At 35.1% G+C, this 22,118-nt stretch overlaps 1 protein-coding gene across 1 annotated transcript in view; it reads right to left on the bottom strand.

Moving 5' to 3' along the window:
* Vwde (von Willebrand factor D and EGF domains) overlaps positions 1–22,118 on the bottom strand; it is a 65,186-nt gene that overhangs the window by 37,483 nt on the left and 5,585 nt on the right. The window contains exons 3-10 of the mRNA XM_041675372.1: positions 18,899–19,130; positions 17,410–17,475; positions 14,815–15,062; positions 7,509–7,598; positions 5,569–5,707; positions 3,811–4,028; positions 3,312–3,385; positions 1,607–1,880 (exon numbers count right to left, since the gene is read on the bottom strand). Of these exons, the coding sequence (XP_041531306.1) occupies positions 1,607–1,880; positions 3,312–3,385; positions 3,811–4,028; positions 5,569–5,707; positions 7,509–7,598; positions 14,815–15,062; positions 17,410–17,475; positions 18,899–19,130 (1,341 nt within the window). The remainder of the gene's footprint in view (positions 1–1,606; positions 1,881–3,311; positions 3,386–3,810; positions 4,029–5,568; positions 5,708–7,508; positions 7,599–14,814; positions 15,063–17,409; positions 17,476–18,898; positions 19,131–22,118) is intronic.

The raw sequence follows: 22,118 nt of genomic DNA on the forward strand, positions 1-22,118 counted from the left end.
GAGGCAGGTGAATCTCCATGAGTTCGAGGCCAATCTGTTCTACAAGAGCTAGTTCCAGGACAGGCTCCAAAAGATATAGAGAAACCCCATCTCGAAAAAACAAATCAAATAATAATAATAATAATAATGTGCACGCATTATGAAAATTTCTCTTAAAGTATAAACAAATTTTCCATTCCTACTCACTAAGATAGTTAAAATTATTCTAAATTCTGCACTTTGCATTTTTGCCTAACAATCAACAAATGCCCACTCCCTCATTTTCTTGATCATAATGTTTTCAACTACGTGTCTCATTTGATTTAGCTTTCGTTAAATTCTCCTCACAGGGAGAGATGCAATGAGCATCACTGGAGTTGACCACATCCTGAACAACAAGCTCCCAGAGTGGAAATTTGATCAGATACACATAGAGTCCCTCAGAAAGGATGAAATTCTCTTTCATTATCTCTACTCTTGAAAATATTATAGAAAAGGTAGAGCTATTTATTTATTCAAATGCTGATGACATATGTTAATGTTTTGTTGATTTTTGTACATTTAGGCATATCTTCAGTGTTATTCTTCTGTAAATTATCTTTTTGTTTTTATTTCCTTATTTCCTTGAGACTGAGTTTTGCTACGGAAACCAGACTCATTTTGAGTTCACCTTACCTTCTCTTACCTTGGCTTCCAAAGTGTTGGGATAAGAGGCATGTGCCACACCTCATGTTTTTTGATGTTATTCAGCTTTCTAATTGACTACTGATTTTATACACACACACACACACACACACACAAACATATATAATACAAATGTTCTACATACTTACTGTGCTATACGTATAGCAAATGTTTTTCTGATCCCTGATTCACATTTGGTTTTGAATGACAGAATTCAGTTAATTAATGCTTTGTTTGCAAGTTATTATTCAGTAAGTATTATAAAATTTTAACACATTTAAATTTTTATTTAAATTCAAATATAGTTACCAAGAATTTACTTTTTGAGAGATGAGAAAGTGAGCATGACCTTAAGATATAAATATCTTGCTCTCTGGTCTGAAATAATATCTTTGTAAATACTAGTGATAAAACATTTATAAAACAAAATTTGGGGCCTTTTGCCTGGTCATTTTTATGATTATCTCTTTCATTTATCTACCAGCTTCTGGAGTAGTAACAGACTGTATTCATCCAAAAATCACTTAACTCTTCTTGAATATTGATTTTTAATTGTCATTTTACCTAACATACATCTATCAGACACTGCCAAATAGTTTTGTGAATCAATCCACAAAACTGTAACATTAATATGTTTTAAAGGGCCAATTTAGAACTGTTAAAAATGTGTACCATTCTGAATAGCACGTTAGAAAAGAAGGTTTCTTCCAATATCTGAGTTAATTTAAAGTTGTTTTCTTTCCTTTTTCATATCAGTGAGCAAGATATTCTCATATATCTTGTATATATATACATGTATATACTGTGTTTTAGCCATACTCATCCATTACCTCTGTATGCTGTTTTCTTCAACAAACTAATATTAAAACATAACAGTGCTTGATTTGTAAATGATAAAGAGAAAACTATTTTGAATATTAAACTTTGACCTTTGTTCACATACCGTGATTTTTCTTCGTAAATAAGATTCAGTTATTCTAATGTTGCTTGATGATGAATCTTGGCTCTTTACAAATAAATATTGTGGAGATTCATACAAGTGGGCACTGCACATATCAAAAGTAACGATGTCAGCTTCTTCTTTTGCAACAAAACCACAGTTACATGACCCAGGATACTGAAGACTCCCGCAGTCCCACTGCCGTACGTGTATTTCAAAATCACGTGACACACTCTTATAAAGTACAAATGTTCCCATCTTGAAGTTATCATATACCCTAGTATGAATAAAAGTCAACTACATTAAAAATCAGGATAAAGTATTATAATGATATAAACGTAACATAAAAAGTTCTTAAATGTATAAGTAGTCAATATATTTGATATGAGACTAAAAAATTTGTATTTTCAGCACCTTCATAATTCTGTAGATTGATTTGTGTTCATGAATAACACAAAGTGACCATACATAACTTAATTCTTTCCAACAACTTTTTTTCTCTCTGCCCACCCATCAGACTTCCTAATTAAAGGCAAACATGTTTGCTGTGTATGCATACATTTAACTGTTTTTCTTACCAGAAACATTTGTCCAACATGAGCACTACTTAATGGCTTTTGATAATCAGACTCTTTTAATTAAGCATGCACTCTACCTCCATTCTTTTCTACCTGTTTTAATTTTCTTCCTGGCCTGTATTTGCTTCCAACACTGCTTTATTACTGTTGTTATTATTGCTCATTTTTGTATTTCTTCTTCTATCCAAAGTTCATCACCAGGGCAGAGAGCATTACTCTTCATTCACTTCCTAACTTCATTCACTGCCTAACCCTCAGCACTCAGAACATGCTTGTTACCTGGATCTTTTACAACTAATATTATGGAATGAACACAGATCAAGTACATCACACTGTGCTTTCTTGAGGATTCCTCACTGAGGCTGTAACTCTCCAAAGACAGCCATGAAAGATTTCTGCATACAATATCAGTCCTGACAGTTTTAAATACTCACCGAAATTTGTGCAGTGCTATTTATAATAGAGGGTTCTACAACTCTTCACTCAGGAATCATTTCACTGACAACTATCATAGTAAGTTTAAAACACCTGTCAGCATGAAGAAAGTTTTACTAGACAAGGAATTGTCTTCTTCTTAAAAATACCTTAGCTTCATGAGTTCCTCAGAGGAGCATCCCCATATTTAAATCTTTCTATTCAGACATTAAAAGCAGTATCATCTTGATCCCTTTTTCATTATTTTTGCCATTTACTACAAAGTCCAGAAATAACTATAAAGAATTTATCATCAATTAAGAGGAATTAATATTAAGAAAAATAATTTAAAGATTATTCTGCTATTATTTAAACATACAGCACAGTAAATATTCTCAGTGAAAAGTGATTCATTATCAAATATAAGTAGATGGCCAAACAAAAAAGATTATAGATTATATAGTTGTAACTATGGTCATTCCATCTGCACTTGTAATAGTCCAAATATCCAGGCTCACTAGTTGTGTACATTATTCACCCAGGACTGAAGTTAAGGCAAAATTATTTAACACAAATACAATAATGTCTAGAGGCAAATCACTGAATGTGCAAATCACAGACAAAGACAAAGAAGTGATAAAGAGTGTGACATTTAAAACAAAACAGCATAACTAAAGAAAATAAAGCGTATGAAAAGAGAAAAATTAGAACATTACCTGCCATCAAAGGTAATTATGTGTGGGTCAGTAAATGAATAGCAGTAAGCTGATGGGACATCCTTGACTTTTATCTTCAGAAGAAAAATATGTTTAAAAGTTAACATTGGTTATTGGTTAGTAATATGCAGTAAATTATTGAGCAAGTGCAATTAATGATAAATTAATTCTTACTTTTATTGTTTCTAAAAATGAAATTATTTTAAAAATAAAAATATCAAGTAATTTTAAAAGGTTTATTTATATATGTAATCAGAATGTATATATACATGTATATATATGCCAAGTAGGAATAGGTGATGACAGAGACCAGAAGGAGATGTCACAGGCAGTTGTTAGATGTCCTGCATGGTGCTATGAACCAAATTTGGGCCTGCTAGGAGAAAATAGAGCTCTTGAGCCATCCCTTCAGCCCCACCAAACAATTAAAGAAAACATCGTGGCACAAACATATCTTTTAAAATATTAAGTTATGAAGGTTATTTTTCTGATTAGTCACCTGGATGCTGTCTGGAATGTATTTGTCCCACAGGAAATGCTCACTGACTATGGGTTCCACAGTGATGTCTGTGACTCTGTCTCCATCCCGGGAGAAGTCTGTCATAGCAGTGTAGTACACGGTAGCATGGCTACATATTCCATTGCTACAAGAAGAATTCTGGTGAAGGTCCACATGGCAGGAAGATAACGCCAAATTTAAGCCTAGATGTTCTTTACCTACTTAGGGAAAAAAACATTTAATTTTTTTTGCAGATATGTACAAATCAAATTCAGTTACTTGATTAATACGAAACATTAAGATTAAAATAATATTCTTAAATAATTTAACAAATATGTTGCAATGTTAGTCTAAATTAAAATAAAGCTACTGAATTTGCTTAATCTTTATAGATAAATATTAGTTTTAAATATGTTTACACATATATAAACACAATTATTTTCAATAAGTTATTAATATATGTGTATTAGATAAAATTCAAAAGCAATTAATAATAAAGTCAGGATAAGTTAATAAATATGTTAGTACTATGGCTTCATCAACATTAGTTGTATACATATCCTGATCTATAAATATGCATATTAGGAAGAACACGATATGGGTTTGTTGATCATGAGTTATAATCTTATTCCTCTCATAGGTATCTAATATATTCAGAAACTCAAAATGATCCTGTGCTTAAGTAACAAAGAAAAAGGAAAAGAATTTTGAGAAGAAATAGTTACAGAAAATGAAAACAGAACTTTAAAAAGAGAGATGGCAATCAATCAGGCAGTGGTGGTGCATACTTTTAAGTGCAAGACTCAGGAGAATTCTGCAAGTTTCAGGCCAGCCTGGTCTACAAAGCAAGTTCCAAGACAGCCAGAGCTGTTACATAGAGAAAAACTCTCTCAAAAAACAAAACAAACAAATACAAGTTATAGTTAACTTGCGTAATTTCTATTCTTAACAAAAAAAAAAAAAAACAGTCCCAAAGTCAATATAAAGAAGGGGGTTTTCAAATCCAACTCAGAACAGAAAAGCCATCCTGAGACTCAAGAAGAAATGAATTCTTAGAATTGTCTTGTCACCCACATAGACTCTACAAGTATGAAATTACAGTAGTCACATAAAAGTAAACTGTGCTCAATTCAAAATCTTGGGGAAAATGTTTTCCTTTTTATTTTCCTGGTAACACATTTTTCTCATACACATTAAAAAAAAAAGTGGAAACATCCAAATTCCTTAGCCAGCTCTCTGAGGGGAAGGTGGAATATGGCTCACTTAGGCACAGTTTATGACTTCATTTCAAAAGTTTACAGTGTAAGGGCCATGAACCATGATACTCATTTAATCATTTAAATGGAAGAATAGTAAGACCCAATATTCCACATGAAGCTTACACTGGGGAGAGAAGTGTGAAGAATTCATTGTGAGACCTGTGTTTCATAAGCTTGAACTCTTGGAAAATGTAAAGAACTGGTTGCCCATCTCTGAAAACAAAGCAAAGAGAATAAATGGGAGGCAGAGAAGAAGGGAGATGAGTGATCACGAAGAGAAGGTGATTCAATAGTGTGCTTGAAGCCAGGAAGAAAAATCATGAACCACATTGCCAATCAACTCGACCTTACATGAGATTATTGATACACTTGAGCTATTGCTTGATATAAGCATGGAACATTTTCTTATCTGAGTACAACCCATAGACATACTATGAAGGAGGATGGGGATCAGTTAGTATTGAAAATGTAATAAATTGAATGGAACGCAGTGTGGTACCTTGTTCGATGGTTCTCAGTCTTAATGAGATTTTGCAACCTTGATCACTAAATTCAGAGCAAACAATAGGAATTGTACTCTCTACCCTTAGCTGGTATTCCTTCCCATCTTCTGATATAGTGCTCAGTTCAGGTTTTAACTAATAAGAGAAAAAAATACATGTGTCAGTGATGTTCAAATAGAACATATTCCTAAAGATCAATTTTGAAAACAATTTTTCTCAACAGATTGTCTTTCACTTAGTGAGCTGTTAAAAACTCAATCATTGAGTTTTATTTAACTAAATGCAGCCAATTAACATCAAACCAGTAAATATATATATGAAACATTCATAGCCATTCGGAGAGTTTCAGCACCACACTGAATTTAGGCTGAATCATTTCCTCAACATAGGTTGGACAGCCTTGTGGCCAAGATGGATTCATTGACTCTGGGAGGATGGAGGAAGAAAGATTTTGCTATCCAGCCCATTTCTTGGCTGATGCCTACTGACACAACCAGAGAAGAACCTGGTTACTTTCAAGGATTTCATGTCACCATTGAGATTTATGTATTACTTAATATATGAATCAAAATAGTGTTGTCACCCACAATATCTAACTCCTCAGCTTGTTTCTGAGTTTTGTCTTCTAAGTTACATTTCCTGTGATGTATTGATGTATCTTTTGTTGTTCTCACAGCCTCGAGTCCTAGCTGTCTCTCCAAAGAATTGCTTCTTACTGCTATTTCTCTGTTAATCTAATGAGAAACAGTGGCTGACCACCAATGTTATTTAACTATGTGTACCAATGCAGAACAAAAGGCTCCTGTGTTCCCAGGGTCAAAGCTCTGCTTGCTCTCCCACCACTAGTTCATCGGACAATGTAATCCAGTCTTCTTGCACTCTACCCAAGTGCACATAAACTTTAGCTTGTCAAAGGCTTTTATCCTATCTCCGAGTCCTGTTCTCACAATTGGCCAATTTCTTATATTGTCTTTGAACAGGAAATGAATCCAATGCATCCTCAAATTCTATGAGTGAGATCCCCCCCAGTGTTGCTCTCCTACTTCCACCTCTTGATGGTATTCAGTACTTTCCACGGATCACAGTCTCCTGTCACTTCTTCTTACCCGTTGGGATAAGTCATCACTCTGATCCAGTGAGACCAGCAGCAACCAAAAGAATTATGTGGCTTAGTTAGCAGAGTTATGGCAAAGCATAAAGCCCAGAACTGCGAGTCATTTCTGCTGAATCCTAGGTTCTAGACCTTCGTCTAGTATTTGTCTTCAAGCAGGCACAATAACCAAACAGTAGCCTGCTTATTATTTGTAATAGAGTATCTTGTAGAATGACTTACAAAAATAGATCCTTTAGCTTATTCTGATTTGAGGTATTTTTTTTAGTTCCTTCTTCTCACAAGTCCATTAATTATGATGGCTTGGCTTATGAAGTTTTACCTTATCACTGTGTGCAATTTTACATTCAGTAGAATTTATATTTTGATATTCGTCTTTCCTGAAACAAGCAATGTTCTGCAGCATACTTTCTCATAGTATTAGTATAATATTAGCTACCATCTATAACAGTCAGCCATGGTTCACAAAGGGTCAAGATCCAATATTCCACAGTGTGCTCATTGCTAAGATATGATGCCAGGAACTTAGATGCATTGAATGATTTTTGATTTTCACTATTTTCAATTTGTGACGAGTTTACTGGGATACAAAGCCATTATGATGCTTTGTATCCCAGTGTTTGATAAGGGTGTTCCTTATGAGCCAAGGAACACCCCAAATTCAACCTATTTACATGTGTCTTCAAGCTTTGTTATATAGGAGGATTATTCAGTTTTTCTTCAAAAATGCTGATTATTTAGTCCAGACTTTCTGATAAGGTTCAAGAACCATCATGAGAAAATCACAGCAAATAACCTTTCTCATTCATACTTACTACTACATACCCTAATTCCTGCAAAAAATCCCTGGCTTTCAACAGCAATGCTTTGAACATCTGGTTTCTCCAATAAAAAGATGGAAGCACTGCAGAATATCTATGAATACAGTTAAGAAAAATCTTTTAATAGTGACATTATAAAGAAACATGAAGATTATTATCCTTAAATCATTTATTAAATTGTTAGTAAATGATCAAATTAAGAAACGGGGACTAGAGATAGGGCCAACAGTTAAGATCACTTGTTATTATGGGGACTCAGCTTCTAATCTTAGCACTCACATGGTGGTTCATATCACTCAAAAATTCCAGATTCAGAGGATCCAATAAACTCTTTGAGCTGCATGGCCATCAAATGCATACATAGTACACACACATGCAGACAAAACACTCACAAATAAAATAAAATGAAATAAATTAAATTAAAAATGTAAAGAACCACCTGGCCAGAAGGTTCTTGGAAGGGAGTGGAGGAAACCTCCAGCTCCTGCTGCAGGGGCTTCTTTGTTCCACACTACCCTGCCCCCTCCAAGTTTGCCCTTTTGTCTGTGGGGTCCTTGGACCAGGAACAGATCCTGCTGCTGCACTGAGAAAATACAGCCAGAGGGCATTCATTTTCATCTGTGGGGGTCCTTAGATCCACCAGCATGACTGGCTTCAGTGCTGAGGGTCCCTAGGAGAGGCCAGACCAAGAAAATTCCCCAAGTACACAGTCAGTCCCAGCAAAGATTAGACAAAGACGACAAGACTCTCCTGGCACCATTTTAAGCAAGAGATAGGCAGGCACCAATGCAAGAATTCCTCCAACAACCTAAAAGGCAACATGACAACACCAGAACCCAGGGATCACGCAACAAGAAGACTTGACCACCCTATTCCAGAAGAAGTAGAAGAAATCTACTTTAAACATAACATTATCAAAACAAAAGAAGACCTTAAATAGGATGTGGAAAACTCCTTTAAAGAAATGGAGAAAACAAACAAAAAGGTACAAAAAAATGAATAAATCTCTCAAAGATACCCAAGAAAACCAAGAAAAAGCAATCAAACAGGTAATGGAAACAGCTCAAGACTTGAAAAATGATATGGAAGTAATTAAGAAAACACAAACCGAGGGAAGGCTGGATATGAAAAATTTGGGTAACCAAACAGGAACTACAGAGACAAGTGTAACCAACAGAATACAAGAGATAGAAGAAAAAAATCTCAGACGCTGAAGATACCATAGAGGAAATGAACTCATTAATTAAAGAAAACAACAAATCCAACAAATTCTTATCACAAAACATCCAGGAAATCTGGAACAACATGAAAAGACCACACCTAAGAATAATAGGGGTAGAAGAAGAAGAATTACAACTCAAAGGCCCAGAAAATATAGTCAACAAAATTATAGAGGAAAACTTTCCCAACCTAAAGAAGGATATTCTTATGAAGGTACAAGAAGCATACAGACCACCAAATAGACTGGATCAAAAAAAAGCATCCCCTCATCATATAATAATAATCAAAACACAAAACATACAGAATAACGAGCAAATATTAAGAGCTGCAAGGGGAAAAGGTCAAGTACCACATAAACGGAAACCTACCAGAATTATGCCTGACTTCTCAAAGGAAACCATGAAAGCCAGAAGTTCTCGGATAGATGTACTGCAAACACTAAGAGACCATGGATGCAAGCCCAGACTACTATACCCAGCAAAGCTTGCATTCACCATCGATGGAGAAAACAAGATATTTCAGGACAAAAACAGATTTGAAATTACGTAGCCACAAACCCAGCCTTACAGAAAGTACTAGAAAGAAAACCACAAACTAAGGAAGCCAACAACACCCTTAATAACAGAGGCATCTGACCACCCTACACTAGCACAACTCAAAGAAGGGAAACACACAAACACTACCACCAGGAAAAATAACCAGAGTTAGCAGCCTCTGGTCATTAATATCACTTAATATCAATGGACTCAACTCACCTATAAAAAGGCACAGGTTAAGAGAATGGATATGGAAACAGGATCCAACATCCTGCTGTTTACAAGAAACACACCTCAACCTCAAAGACAGACACTAACTCAGAGTAAAGGGATGGGAAAAGGTTTTCCAATCAAATGGACCAAAGAAACAAGCAGGTGTGGCATTACAAATATATAACATAATTGATTTCAAACTAAAATCAATCAATCAATCAGAAGACATGTAAAGGACACGTCATACTCATAACAGATATAATTTATAAGGAGGAAGTCTCAATCCTGAACATCTACGCCCCTAGTATAAAAGCACAAACGAATGTAAAAGAAACATTACTAGAACTCAAAGAATACATCAAACCCCACACTCTAATAGTGGAAGATTTCAACACTCCTCTTTTACCAATGGACAGGTCAACCAGACAGAAACTTAACAGAGATTAGAACTAACAGATGTAATGAACCAAATGAACTTAACAGATATCTATAGAACATTCCACCCAAACAGAAAAGAATATACCTTCTTCTCAGCATCTCATGGAACCTTCTCAAAAATTGATCACATAATTGGTAACAAAGAAAACACCCATAGATACAAAGAAATTGTAGTAACCACCTGTATACTATCGGATCACCATGGAATAAAGTTTGAATTCAACAACAATTCTACCCCTAGAAAGCCTACAAACTCATGGAAACTGAATAGTCAACTACTGAACTACCCCTGGTTCAGGGAAGACATAAAGAAAGAAATTAAAATCTTCCTAGAATTCAGTGAAAATAAAGACACAACATACCCAAACCTATGGGACACTACGAAAGCAGTGCTAAGAGGAAAGTTCATAGCACTAAATGTCCACATAAAGAAAATGGAGAAAACTCATATTAGAGACTTAACAGCACACCTGAAAGCTCTAGAAAAAAAAAGAAGCAGACTCACCCAGGAGGAGTAGAAGACTGGGAATAATCAAACTGAGGGCTGAAATCAACAAAATAGAAACACAGGAAACAGTCCAAAGAATCAATGAAACAAAAAGCTGATTCTTGGAGAAAATCACCAAGATTAACAAACCCCTCTCCAAACTAATCAAGTGACAGAGAAAGAACATGCCAATTATTAAGATCAGAAATGAAAAGAGAGACATAACCACAGAAACAGAGGAAATTCAGAGAATCATTACTACAAAAGCCTGTATGCCACAAAATTGGAAAATGTAAAAGAAATCGACATTTTTTTAAGATAAGTATCATATACCAAAGTTAAATCAAGACCAGGTGAATAATTTAAATAGACGTGTAAGTCGCAAAGAATTAAAGCTGTTATCAAAAACCTCCCTACCAAAAAAAGCCCAGGTCCATATGGTTTCAATGCAGAATTCTACCAGAACTTCCAAGAAGAGCTAATACCTATACTCCTTAATGTATTTCACAATATAGAAACAGAAGAGTCATTGCCAAACTCCTTTTATGAAGCTACAGTTACCCTGATACCAAAACAACACAAAGAATCAACCAAGAAAGAGAATTACAGGCCAATCTCACTCATGAACATCGATGCAAAAATTCTCAGTAAAATACTGGCAAACCATATCCAAGAACACATTAGAAAAATTGTCCATTATGATCAAGTAGGCTTCATCCCAGAGTTGCAGGGCTGGTTCAACATAAGAAAATCTATTAATGTAATCCATCATATAAATAAACTGAAAGAAAAAACCATACAATCATTTCATTAGATGCTGAAAAAGCATTTGAAAAAATTCAACACCACTTTATGATAAAGGTCTTGGAGAGATTAGGGATACAAGGGTCATACCTAAATATAATAAAAGCTATTTACAGCAAGCCGACAGCTAACATCAAATTAAATGGAGAGAAACTTAAAGCCATTCCACTAAAATCAGGAACACGACAAGGCTGTCCACTCTCTCCATACCTCTTCAATATAGTACTTGAAGATCTAGTAATAACAATAAGACAACATAAGGAGATAAAGGGGATTTGAATTGGAAAGGAAGAAGTTAAACTTTCGTTATTTGCAGATGATATGCTAGTGTACATAAGCGACCCCAAAAACTCTACCAAAGAACTCCTACAGCTGATAAACACCTTTAGTAATGTGGCAGGATACAAGATCAACTCTAAAAATATCAGTAGCCCTACTATACACAAAGGATAAAGAAGCAGAGAGGGAAATCAGAGAAGCATCACCTTTCATGGTAGCAACAAATAACATAAAATATCTTGGGGTAACTCTAACCAAGGAAGTGAAAGATCTATTTGACAAGAATTTTAAGTCTTTGAAGAAAGAAATTGAAGAGGATACCAGAAAATGGAAGGATCTCCCTTGCTCTTGGATTGGGAGGATCAACATAGTAAAAATGGAAATTATACCAAAAGCAATCTATAGATGCAATGTAATCCCCATTAAAAACCCAACAAAATCCTTCACAGGCCTTGAGAGAACAATAATCAACTTTGTATGGAAAAACAAAAAACCCAGGATATCCAAAAGAATCCTATACAATAAAAGTACTTCTGGAGGCATTACCATCCCTGACTTCAAACTCTATTACATAGCTACAGTAATGAAAACAGTCTTGTATTGGCATAAAAACAGAGATGTTGACCAAAGGAATCAAATCGAAGACTTGTATAGTAACCTACAAACCTATGAACACCTGATTTTCGACAAAGGAGCTAAAATTATACAATGGAATAAAGAAAGCATCTTTAACAAATGGTGCTGGAACAACTGGATTTCAACATGTAGAATAATGAAAATAAATCCATATCTATCACCATGCACAAAACTCAAGTACAAATGGAATAAAGACCTCAATATAAAACTGACCATGCTGAACCTGATAGAAGAGAAAGTGGGAAGTAGTCTACAACATATTGGCACAGGAGACTACTTCCTACGTATAACCCCAGCAGCACAGACATTAAGGGCAACATTGAATAAATGGAACTTCCTGAACCTGAGAAGCTTCTGTAAAGCAAAGGACACTGTCACTAATACAAAAAGGCAACCTACTGAATGGGAGAAGATCTTCACCAACCCCACATCAGACAAAGGTCTCATTTCTAAAATATATAAAGAACTCAAGAAACTAGACATTAACATCCTGAATAACCCAACTAAAAAATAGGGTACTGAACTGAACAGAGAATTCTCAATAGAAGAAGTTCAAATGGCCAAAAGACACTTGAGGTCATGCTCAACCTCCTTAGCAGTCAGGGAAATGCAAATCAAGACAACTTTGAGATACCATCTTACACCTGTCAGAATGGCTAAAATAAAAAACACCAATGATAGCCTATGCTGGAGAGGTTGTGGAGTAAGGGGAACACTCATCCATTGTCGGTGGGAATGCAAACTTGTGCAACCACTTTGGAAATCAGTTTGGCAGTTACTCAGGAAACTGGGAGTCAACCTACCTCAGGATCCAGCAATTTCACTCTTGGGAATATACCCAAGAGATGCCCAATCATACTACAAAAGCATTTGTTCAACTATTTTCATAGCAGCACTATTTGTAATAGCCAGAACCTGGAAACAACCTAGGTGCCCCTCAACAGAAGAATGAATAAAGACGGTGGGACACATATATACTTTAGTGTTCTACTCAGCGGTAAAAAACAATGATATCTTGAACTTTGCATGCAAATGCATGGAAATAGAAAACACTTTACTGAGTGAGATAACACAGTCCCCAAAAGAGGAATATGGTATGTACTCACTCATAAATGCATTCTAGCCATAAAGAACAATGAGCCTATAGTTCGTGATCCTAGAGAAGCTAAATAAGAAAGTGAACCCAAAGAAAAACAAATATTTATCCTCTTGAATATTGGAAGTTGACAAGGTCATCGGGCAAAAGTTGGGAGCAGGGGGGTGGGATGGATTGGGGGGAAGGGAAGATGGGGAGAAAGAAGGAGGAAGGGAAGGATTGGGGAGAGCTTGGGGGAATGGGATAATTGAGATGGAGGAAGGGTGGATTTAGGAGCAGAGAAGTTATGATAATCAAGGGAGCCATTTTAGGGTTGGCTAGAGTCTTGGCTCTAGAGGGGTTCCCAGGTGTCCAAGGGGATTTCCACAACTAGTTCCATGGGCAGCAGAGGAGAGGATGCCTGTATTGGCCTTATCCTATAGCCACATTGTTGAATATCTTGCATATCATCATAGAACTTTCATCCAGCGATGGATGGAGATAAAGACAAAGACCCACATTGGACCACTGGACTGAGCTCCCAAGGTCCAAATGAGGAGCAGAAGGACGGAGAACATGAGCAAGGAAGTCAAGATTGTGAGGGGTGTGCCCACCCACTGAGATAGTGGAGCTGATCTAATAGGAGCTCACCAAGGCCAGCTTGGCTGGGACTGATGGAGCATGTAATCAAACTGGACTCTCTGAATGTGGCTGACAATGAGGGCTGACTGAGAAGCCAAGGAAAATGGCACTGGGTTTTGACTCTACTGCATGGAATGGCCTTGTGGGAGACTAGTCTGTTTGGATGATCACCTTTCTAGACCTGGATGGATGGGGGAGGACCTTATATTTCCCACAGGGCAGGAAACCCTGTCTGCTCTTAGGACTGGGGACAAATAGGGAGAGGGAATGGAGGGAGTGGGAGGGAAATGGGAGAAGGTGGAAAATTTTAATTAATTAATTAAAATAAAAAAATAAAAATTAAAAAAAAAGAATGACCAAGATAAAAAACAATGATGACAGCTTATGCTGGAGGGGATATGGGGTACATGGAACACTATGTATAAACTCAACTATGTTCATAGCAGCATTATTTGTAATTGCCAGAACCTGGAAACAACCTAAATGCCCCTCAACCAAAGAATGGTTAAAGAAGATAAAGTACATTTCCACAATGGAGTACTACACAGCAGAAAAAAATAACGACATCTTGAAATTTGCAGGCAAATGGATGAATCTTGAAAACATCATATTGAGTGAGGTAACGCAGACTCAGAAACATTAATATCACTTATAAGTACTCACATATAAGTGTCCTTTAGACATAAAGCAAAGAAAAACTAGCCTACAAGTCACAATCCCAGAGAACCTAGACAACACAAAGAACCCTAAGAAAGACATCCACGGATCTAATCTACATGCAAAGTAGAAAAAGTTAAGATCTTCTAAGTAAATACAGAGTGTGGGGATCATCAGATCAGGTAGAAAGGGAGGGGAGAAGGAGGGCAGCAGATAAAAATATATAACTCGTTAAAACAATTTTAAATCATCCAGTTCTGAAAGTCAATACATTCATGTTAAGTATATACAAAGGGTTTTTTTTTTGTATAGCTTTACATACCTTATCTCCAAGTCTGAGATTTATGCCATCAAGTTCTAAGAGTGAAAATGCCTGAAGAGTGCTCTCTTGTCTCAGCTCTTCTTTGATTTCTTGGGAAGAAAATCTAGACCAGGCTATGAGGAATCCTACTGAGTTGTTCATTGGGGGGACATTGAAAGCACACCTACAAAACACCTTTGAGTCAACCAGCTCCACTGTCACCTTCGGACTGCCCGGAGGTGGAGGAGGTGATACTGTGGATAGCCAGCCTGGTGGGAGGAAAGCACAGAAAGGAAGGAGTCAGGCATCCTGAGGAAAGAAAACAACCTTACTAAAAAGGGAACTGAAGATAATAAATAAACTGATGTTAGCGTTGAGACTGACTTTAAACAGATAGGGAAACAAGTTTGGAAAAATGATTATTTTTTAGAAGGCAACAAAGGGAAACACTTGTGCTTAAACTATTATGCATATTGTCTGACAACATGGTAACTTAACTCAAACTTAGGTTAATTGTGCAGAATCTTTACAAAGTCTGGATTGTGAAAAGTGGTTCACATTCCTTAGGCAATCATCTTTTCTAAACTACAGAACAAATACAATTTAGTCACTAGACATTATAAGTTCTTATTTTAGATATAACTATTTACCATAGCAACATATCAAATATGTATTTTATAATTTGTTTTTAACTCAATCATCATAACTTGGGGTTCATTACACGGTGGTTATGCTGGCAGTGAAATCTGAAGCCCTAGACAACTCTCTGACTTTTACCATTTTTCTGAATTTTCTTCTAGGACCCAAATAAATAGTTCACAATTTGTTTTATAATTCTAGGCATTTGCAAAGTTAAATTGAAGAATTTGCAAGAATTTTGTTTAGTTTTAGAAATAGAAAAATATCCTACTGATAAAATCTTACTAGACACTTTAAAAAATATTCTGAGATACATGTTTTCCTATTACATTCATTATTATTTTGTGACAATTACAAAGTTATCGTTCCAGATCTGTGCTGCAGATTTTGGAAAGCTGTGTTAAGGTTTTTCTATAGAGAAAACATAATTCAGATTCTTTCAAGCATCATTTTGTCAGACACCATATCCCAATGACTAACAGCAAATGATTCCTTTACAATTAACAAAATTAATAACAACAAACATGTTGAAGTCTCTTGAAGAAGGGTCTTTGGGGGTTAGCTCAGGTTGGCCTGAAGCTTGGTCCTTCTGCCTCAGACTCCCAAATGTGGAGATTAAAGTAGGCCCAGATGCAAATATGTTAGCAATTCCTGAAGCGAAGTGACGATAGTCATAGGGAGTTTTTCACTCTTGTTGCTTTAAATTCTCTACAGTTTTGAATAGCTTGTTTTTTCTAAGTAATTGCACAAATGTTTTAAATATCGCAATTTGAAAAATAAGTAATTAAAGAAGATAAGTAAATGAGCTTGTCTGTTGTTTTCTGTGATTTTGGATTTGGAACCAGGACTTGAAAGTCTCTGTATCACTCAGTACACCTCCAGCACCAGCTGAAATGTATTTATTCAAAAAGGAAAAGAGTTTTATTTCTTTAATACTGATACCTAGTTAGGACATGACTAATATCCATGGTATATCAATAATCATATTATGTGCTTATTGTTACAATGATTAAGGGATACTGTCTTTTTTGTACTATTATAACCTAAAAACTAAAAGAAATAATAAACATTTAAATCACAGCCTCTAATGAGGCAGAGACTTTGAGACAGCATGATTATTTGATAGAATTACTGGGAAAGATGCCTGCGAACCAATCTGCAACCAGAAGAGAACAGAGAATCAACCCAGAGATATTAATTATAGTAACTAGATGAAACTCCTAATTTTAGGGAATCATATTTGTCTGTGGACACAATGAAATGACTAACTTTTGTCTGTTTGTTTTGAGGAGGGTTACTCTATGGAGCCAAAGCTGAACAGAAACTTACAGCAATCCTCCTGCTTCTACTGTGGTTGAAGATGCACACCAGTGTGCTAGCTATTTTACAGGGTTTTTTTTTTATTTTTCCATATTATAAAAGAATATGAGCCAGTGGTTGGTGGGTTAGGCCTTTAATTCCAGCCCTTGGAAGGCAGAGGCCAGCAAACCTTTGTTAGTTCAAGCTCAGCATGGTCTACAGAGCGAGTTCCAGGACAGCCAGGGTTACACACAGGCTTTAATTAAATTAGAGCCTGTCATGAAAACCACACACATATACAAAAAAAATGAAAAGAAAAAATATTGTTTTAACTATTGTGTTTCACATGTCCTTGAATAGTTCTAGAAGGTAGATTTTTTTAAAGTAAAATGGTAGGTACATATACATTAATATTTTTATGAAACTAAGTTTAATTGACAAATTTTCTTGTGAATAAATCTGCCAATATTTCCAATTGTTTTTAACTCTGTGCTTCTGGCAGCCTCAGGGATGTGTTCTACACACATAATAAATAAGCTACTGTTATTGGTGATTTCTACCAGGCTGGTGGTGCTCGCATAATTCAACATTAAATTAAAGCCACAGAACAAACTAATTCACAGAAGTCACTGTCTTATATACAATGTCACATTATATACAAACCAAAGCCATACACACCAATACAGTCACCTCCAATTTCTATTTCTCCAGGGCCACATGTGTGTAACTTCACATCAGAAATAGCTGCAAAAGGTTAAATTTTGTATATTTAATTAAATGACTATACATGTGTAAAAGCACATATATCCATGAACAGTTCTTTGGGAGAGTGTTTTTTAACATGGACATAGGATTTCCTAGTTGCTCTCTCTGGGATTTTTTGATAAGGGTTTTTCTCGTCTAAGGAATAGATCAAACAGAAATGATCAATGATCAGTGATTGTATTAAGTACTTGTAGCTTTCACACCTCCTTTGGGGTCTGCATTATTAAATATCAGAGCACACTTATAATTTCAAATTCTTTGGCTGCAGGAGTCTTTATTTCTTATTGAAACACAAAGTGACAAGTCACTTCATTTTGTTGGACAATTTGGCATTTTCATTTGATACTAAACATACTCTTAACATAATGCAGATACTTCTTTTCCTGATAATTACCCAAAGGACTTTAGAGAGACTTCCTTGACGAAAATGTACACATATATTTATAAAAGTTTTAGTCATGATTGTTCAGTTTATAGGTACTCTATGGCTCTTACCTCGACCTCAGTCTTAAATGGTGATCCTGCCTCCTGGAATCTCAGAAGGAGAGTGTATCTGAGAGCTGTCCCTCTCCTCCCCTACCCAATTTTTGTTTTATATTCCTCTCTAGGGCTGGGATCAAAGGTGTGCATCACTGGGATTAAAAATATGCATTGCCTGGTTGTTATGGCAACTAGAGTGGCTACTGGGATTAAGGGTGTGTGTTATCATAACCTGTGACCTTCAATTGGTATGTTCACTTCCTGTATCATGCTAATGCAGTTTTTTGTCTTACTCCTATCTTGGAAGGTCAGGGGTATTTAAAGTAATTGGAAGGGTGAATTCCAGTACTCACTGGAATTTCTTCCCGATACTTTAGGGGAAATTTGCATGTGGAATATACAGCTATTTATTCTCTTCTTTGAGAGTTACAGCAAGCTTCTTTTTTATGACTTGTTTGAGGTTTTCCACTACAGAAAAGATTATACATACCTTGATCTGTACAGTAACCAACACCAGGGATTAAAGTAATTCCTGGATCTATATAAAGACTCATTAAGTTTTTCTAATTAAAAGTAAAATACTACTGAAGTCCAAATTTTCACACCTTTTCTTACTATCTGTCGTGTTTTAACTGGAGAGGAAAAGGGCAAGAAGAAACCACGTTTCTTAAGACCTTCAGGCATTATGTACGGTAAGTCTGCTTTAATGCGGTCACAGCAACATAAACTTTAGATCATATTAAGAGACCAATAAATATCTGAAAACAAACCTGTACAACTGAAGTCAGAATGTTAGCTTCATTTTAGCAATAATGATAGACCAAGTTTCCTGCTAACACTATCTCAGTACAGCCTGTCCAGAGTACAAATGCACTCACATTTCCACGATTAACAGTTGAAAGGATTGCTGCTGTTTCCTTACCTTCAGCACAGTAAGCCATGCATCCCTGAGTGGGTTGCAGGAAGTACACAAAAAAATCTCCACAGTTTCTAACAGACACGGGGATTCGAAAGAGGCAGCAGTCTTTTTCAGTGCTAAACAGAAACTGCCAAGTGGCACAAGCTGTCAGTTGCTTGATCTCTCCAGGAAGAGGCAGTTTTTCAGAACCGCTCAGAGATAGCCAGATGGGGGCCTGAGTTCCACAGTGGTTCATCTTTTATATCAAAGGAAAATAGAAGTTGAAAATCCAATTAATTTCATACAAATAAAAAACGTTACATTTTTAATAATATTCAAATCTAATATAATCTTCAAAGCAGTAAATTATCAATTAGTCTGGAGATGTGGCTTTGCAGTTAAGAACACTTGCTGTTCTCACAGAAGACATTGATTTGGAGCCTAGCATTCAAATTGTGACTCATAACCATTAACTACAAATCCAGGGGACCCAGAACCTTTTTTTAACTTCTCTGGGAGCCAGGCATGTATGTTGTATAAGTACATACATATAGATGAACCCAGCATGCATGTTGTATAAGTAAATACATAACAAGCAAAACACTTATACTCATAAATAAATCTTTTAAGAAAACCAAACCACTTATATATCTACTGCATGAGATTGTAAATTGAGAAAACACTAAAAAAAATATTAATTAATACTTATATGACATATTCAATGTATATACTTTTATTTTACATTTGTTTTATAAATGAGAAATTCAACTTCAAATAATTTTATTCAAATAATTATTATGAGCGCATCATAAAACAAGGCAAGTTAAACTGACAGTGTATTAATATATAGCACTTATACCAGCTGATCTGAGAGATTTTTGCACAATTGCCAGAGATAATGTATATTTGATATTCATTCAGAGTGAAGATGCAATAACCAACAGTGGAGAAAAAAGATATTATTTATAATCCATTATAGAAAAATTATTTAGCAACTTGTAAAATGGAATTAAAGCATTGTTTGAGGCCTACTATCAACATTATTTCCAGGTAGAAAAATGTAATTCAATATCAAATTAAGTTGGGTAAAAAACTCAATTTTGAAAAGAGCCAAAAGGTACATGACTTAGGGCAAGGTTACCAAAATCCTTCTCTGGTAGGAATAGAGGTCTTAAAAAGCTCAGATAAAATGTAAATGAAAATGTAACATCTAGGTAGAAATAAGCAAGAATCACTATCTAGGTATGCTTGTTAATCATATTATCTCAATGACTAAAAGCAAAGGAAATTTTTAAAGTAAAGGTTGATAGATACAATTAAATAATAATCCCAAAATATAAACTAAATCAGAATTAAATAAGAAAAACATTTTAAATAGTATTTTTACTATTCTGTGATTCATTCTTATATTATCTATATTATTATATTTATTTTATTCATGTAATTTTATTCATTTACAAATTCTAATACCACAAATTCATAATTCTCAGAAGAAATACAAATGTCTAATAGATGTATGAGATTATGCAGTATCAAAAGATGTATTTTTTATCTATTGCTATATATCATCAATTCTAATAGATTAAACAGAGGCTTCAAAGTCTTAAAAGATGTCTTCATTAACTTTACTTATAAAAAATTTATTAAACATTCTAAATCATTAATACTATGGTTATGTGTTATTTCTAAAATAACATGAAATAATTTACAATATAGGAACATGTTAATAGTGTATTTATCTACAAAAGTATGTTGCGAACAAAACAAATAAGAGGAAAGAGTAGGAAGATGTTAATGATGAAAAACACTGCTATAATGCCTATCCTTTCTTTGCTCTGTTTCCTAGGATTCGTGTGTATTACTTTACACCAAATGAACAGAAATGTATTTCAACAGGTTTATATCATCCTGTGGGGTGGGGTGTGGGACCACTTGACAGTTGAGACCATATAGACAGTGGACACTTCTTCACCACAGACAGCGTGATGACATGTACTCATGTGCTGAACTTCAGGAAACCCAAGCAAAACCAGTTTCATCTTCACATGTCTGTAAGGTTCTAGAATCAACTAAATGAGCTAAAGAAAGAGAGCAAAAATATTTAATAATGTTGTGATTACTCCCAAATTTTTCCTCAAACTTTACTTTCAAATTCTAATGACTTTTAGCTTCTTTCCAATAAAATGTCACAAAAGTGATTTTTTAAAAAGGTAAATAAAGAAAAAAGGAAAAAATAAGATAGCCCTGATGTAAATTTACATTAAAATTGTTTTAAAAAAGTGAATGCTTTTTTTGAGTTTTTTTTCATTAGTGTTGAGAAAGAAAAACATCTAAATAGCCCTTGATATATATATGATAATAAGATAAACAATATTCTGCTAAGATGTCTTTTTGTGTAATGTATTCTCACTGCAGGTCTTATATATAGCTGTGTCTTCTAGGTTAAAAATTAAGACTAGTACAATACAGAGCAATACAGAGCATAGTCATTAGTGATGATTGTCAACGTGAGCATATTTATTCAAGGTTACAATACTAATTTAAAGATACATATTTCACCCAAAAGTTGCTTGTACCTGGACAGTACACGGAACTTTCTGTGGAAGCTAGTGGAGGTTTGTGATAAGTCAAAGAACTCATCTCGGGCAATATTGCATGTTGTTCTGTTCCTATTTGTAATGACTTTGGTTACATGACTCAAATTTTACATTCGCATTTTTATAAAGAGGTGCATTAGCTACCTCAAACTCTCACTGTGAAATCAAATAAGGCTATCTACCTATAATATTCACAGTGAAGGAACATGTTAGTTGCCAAATAAATGTCATGTCCGAATACTTTCTCACCATTTTCATAGCACAGAGGTTCTGAAAAAATAGGTTTTTACGATATTTAGAGTTAAGTCATATTCTGTAGATTATGTGGATAGGATTATAATAGCAATAACAGGGGTGAATAAAACCCTAACTGGTCACAAATAACCTGCCTATAAATGGCAGCACTGAGTATTTAGAGACAGAATGATCTCTGGGGATTTCTGACTCATCAGTCAAGCTTCACTTGAGGTCCTGATTCAGTAAGAGATCCTACTTCAAAACCTAAGTAGAAAACAATTGAAGAAGGCATCTAATATCATAATATCAACTGGCTTCTTCACACACACACACACACACACACACACACACACACACACACACCATGCAAATCATATATGCTGCATTGAAAGACACTGAAACTTCACTGA

The sequence above is a fragment of the Microtus oregoni genome, unplaced genomic scaffold, assembly GCF_018167655.1.
Source record: "Microtus oregoni isolate MIOR12 unplaced genomic scaffold, Mior012 000026F_ref0000081, whole genome shotgun sequence".
In the NCBI taxonomy this organism is placed as follows: domain Eukaryota; kingdom Metazoa; phylum Chordata; class Mammalia; order Rodentia; family Cricetidae; genus Microtus; species Microtus oregoni.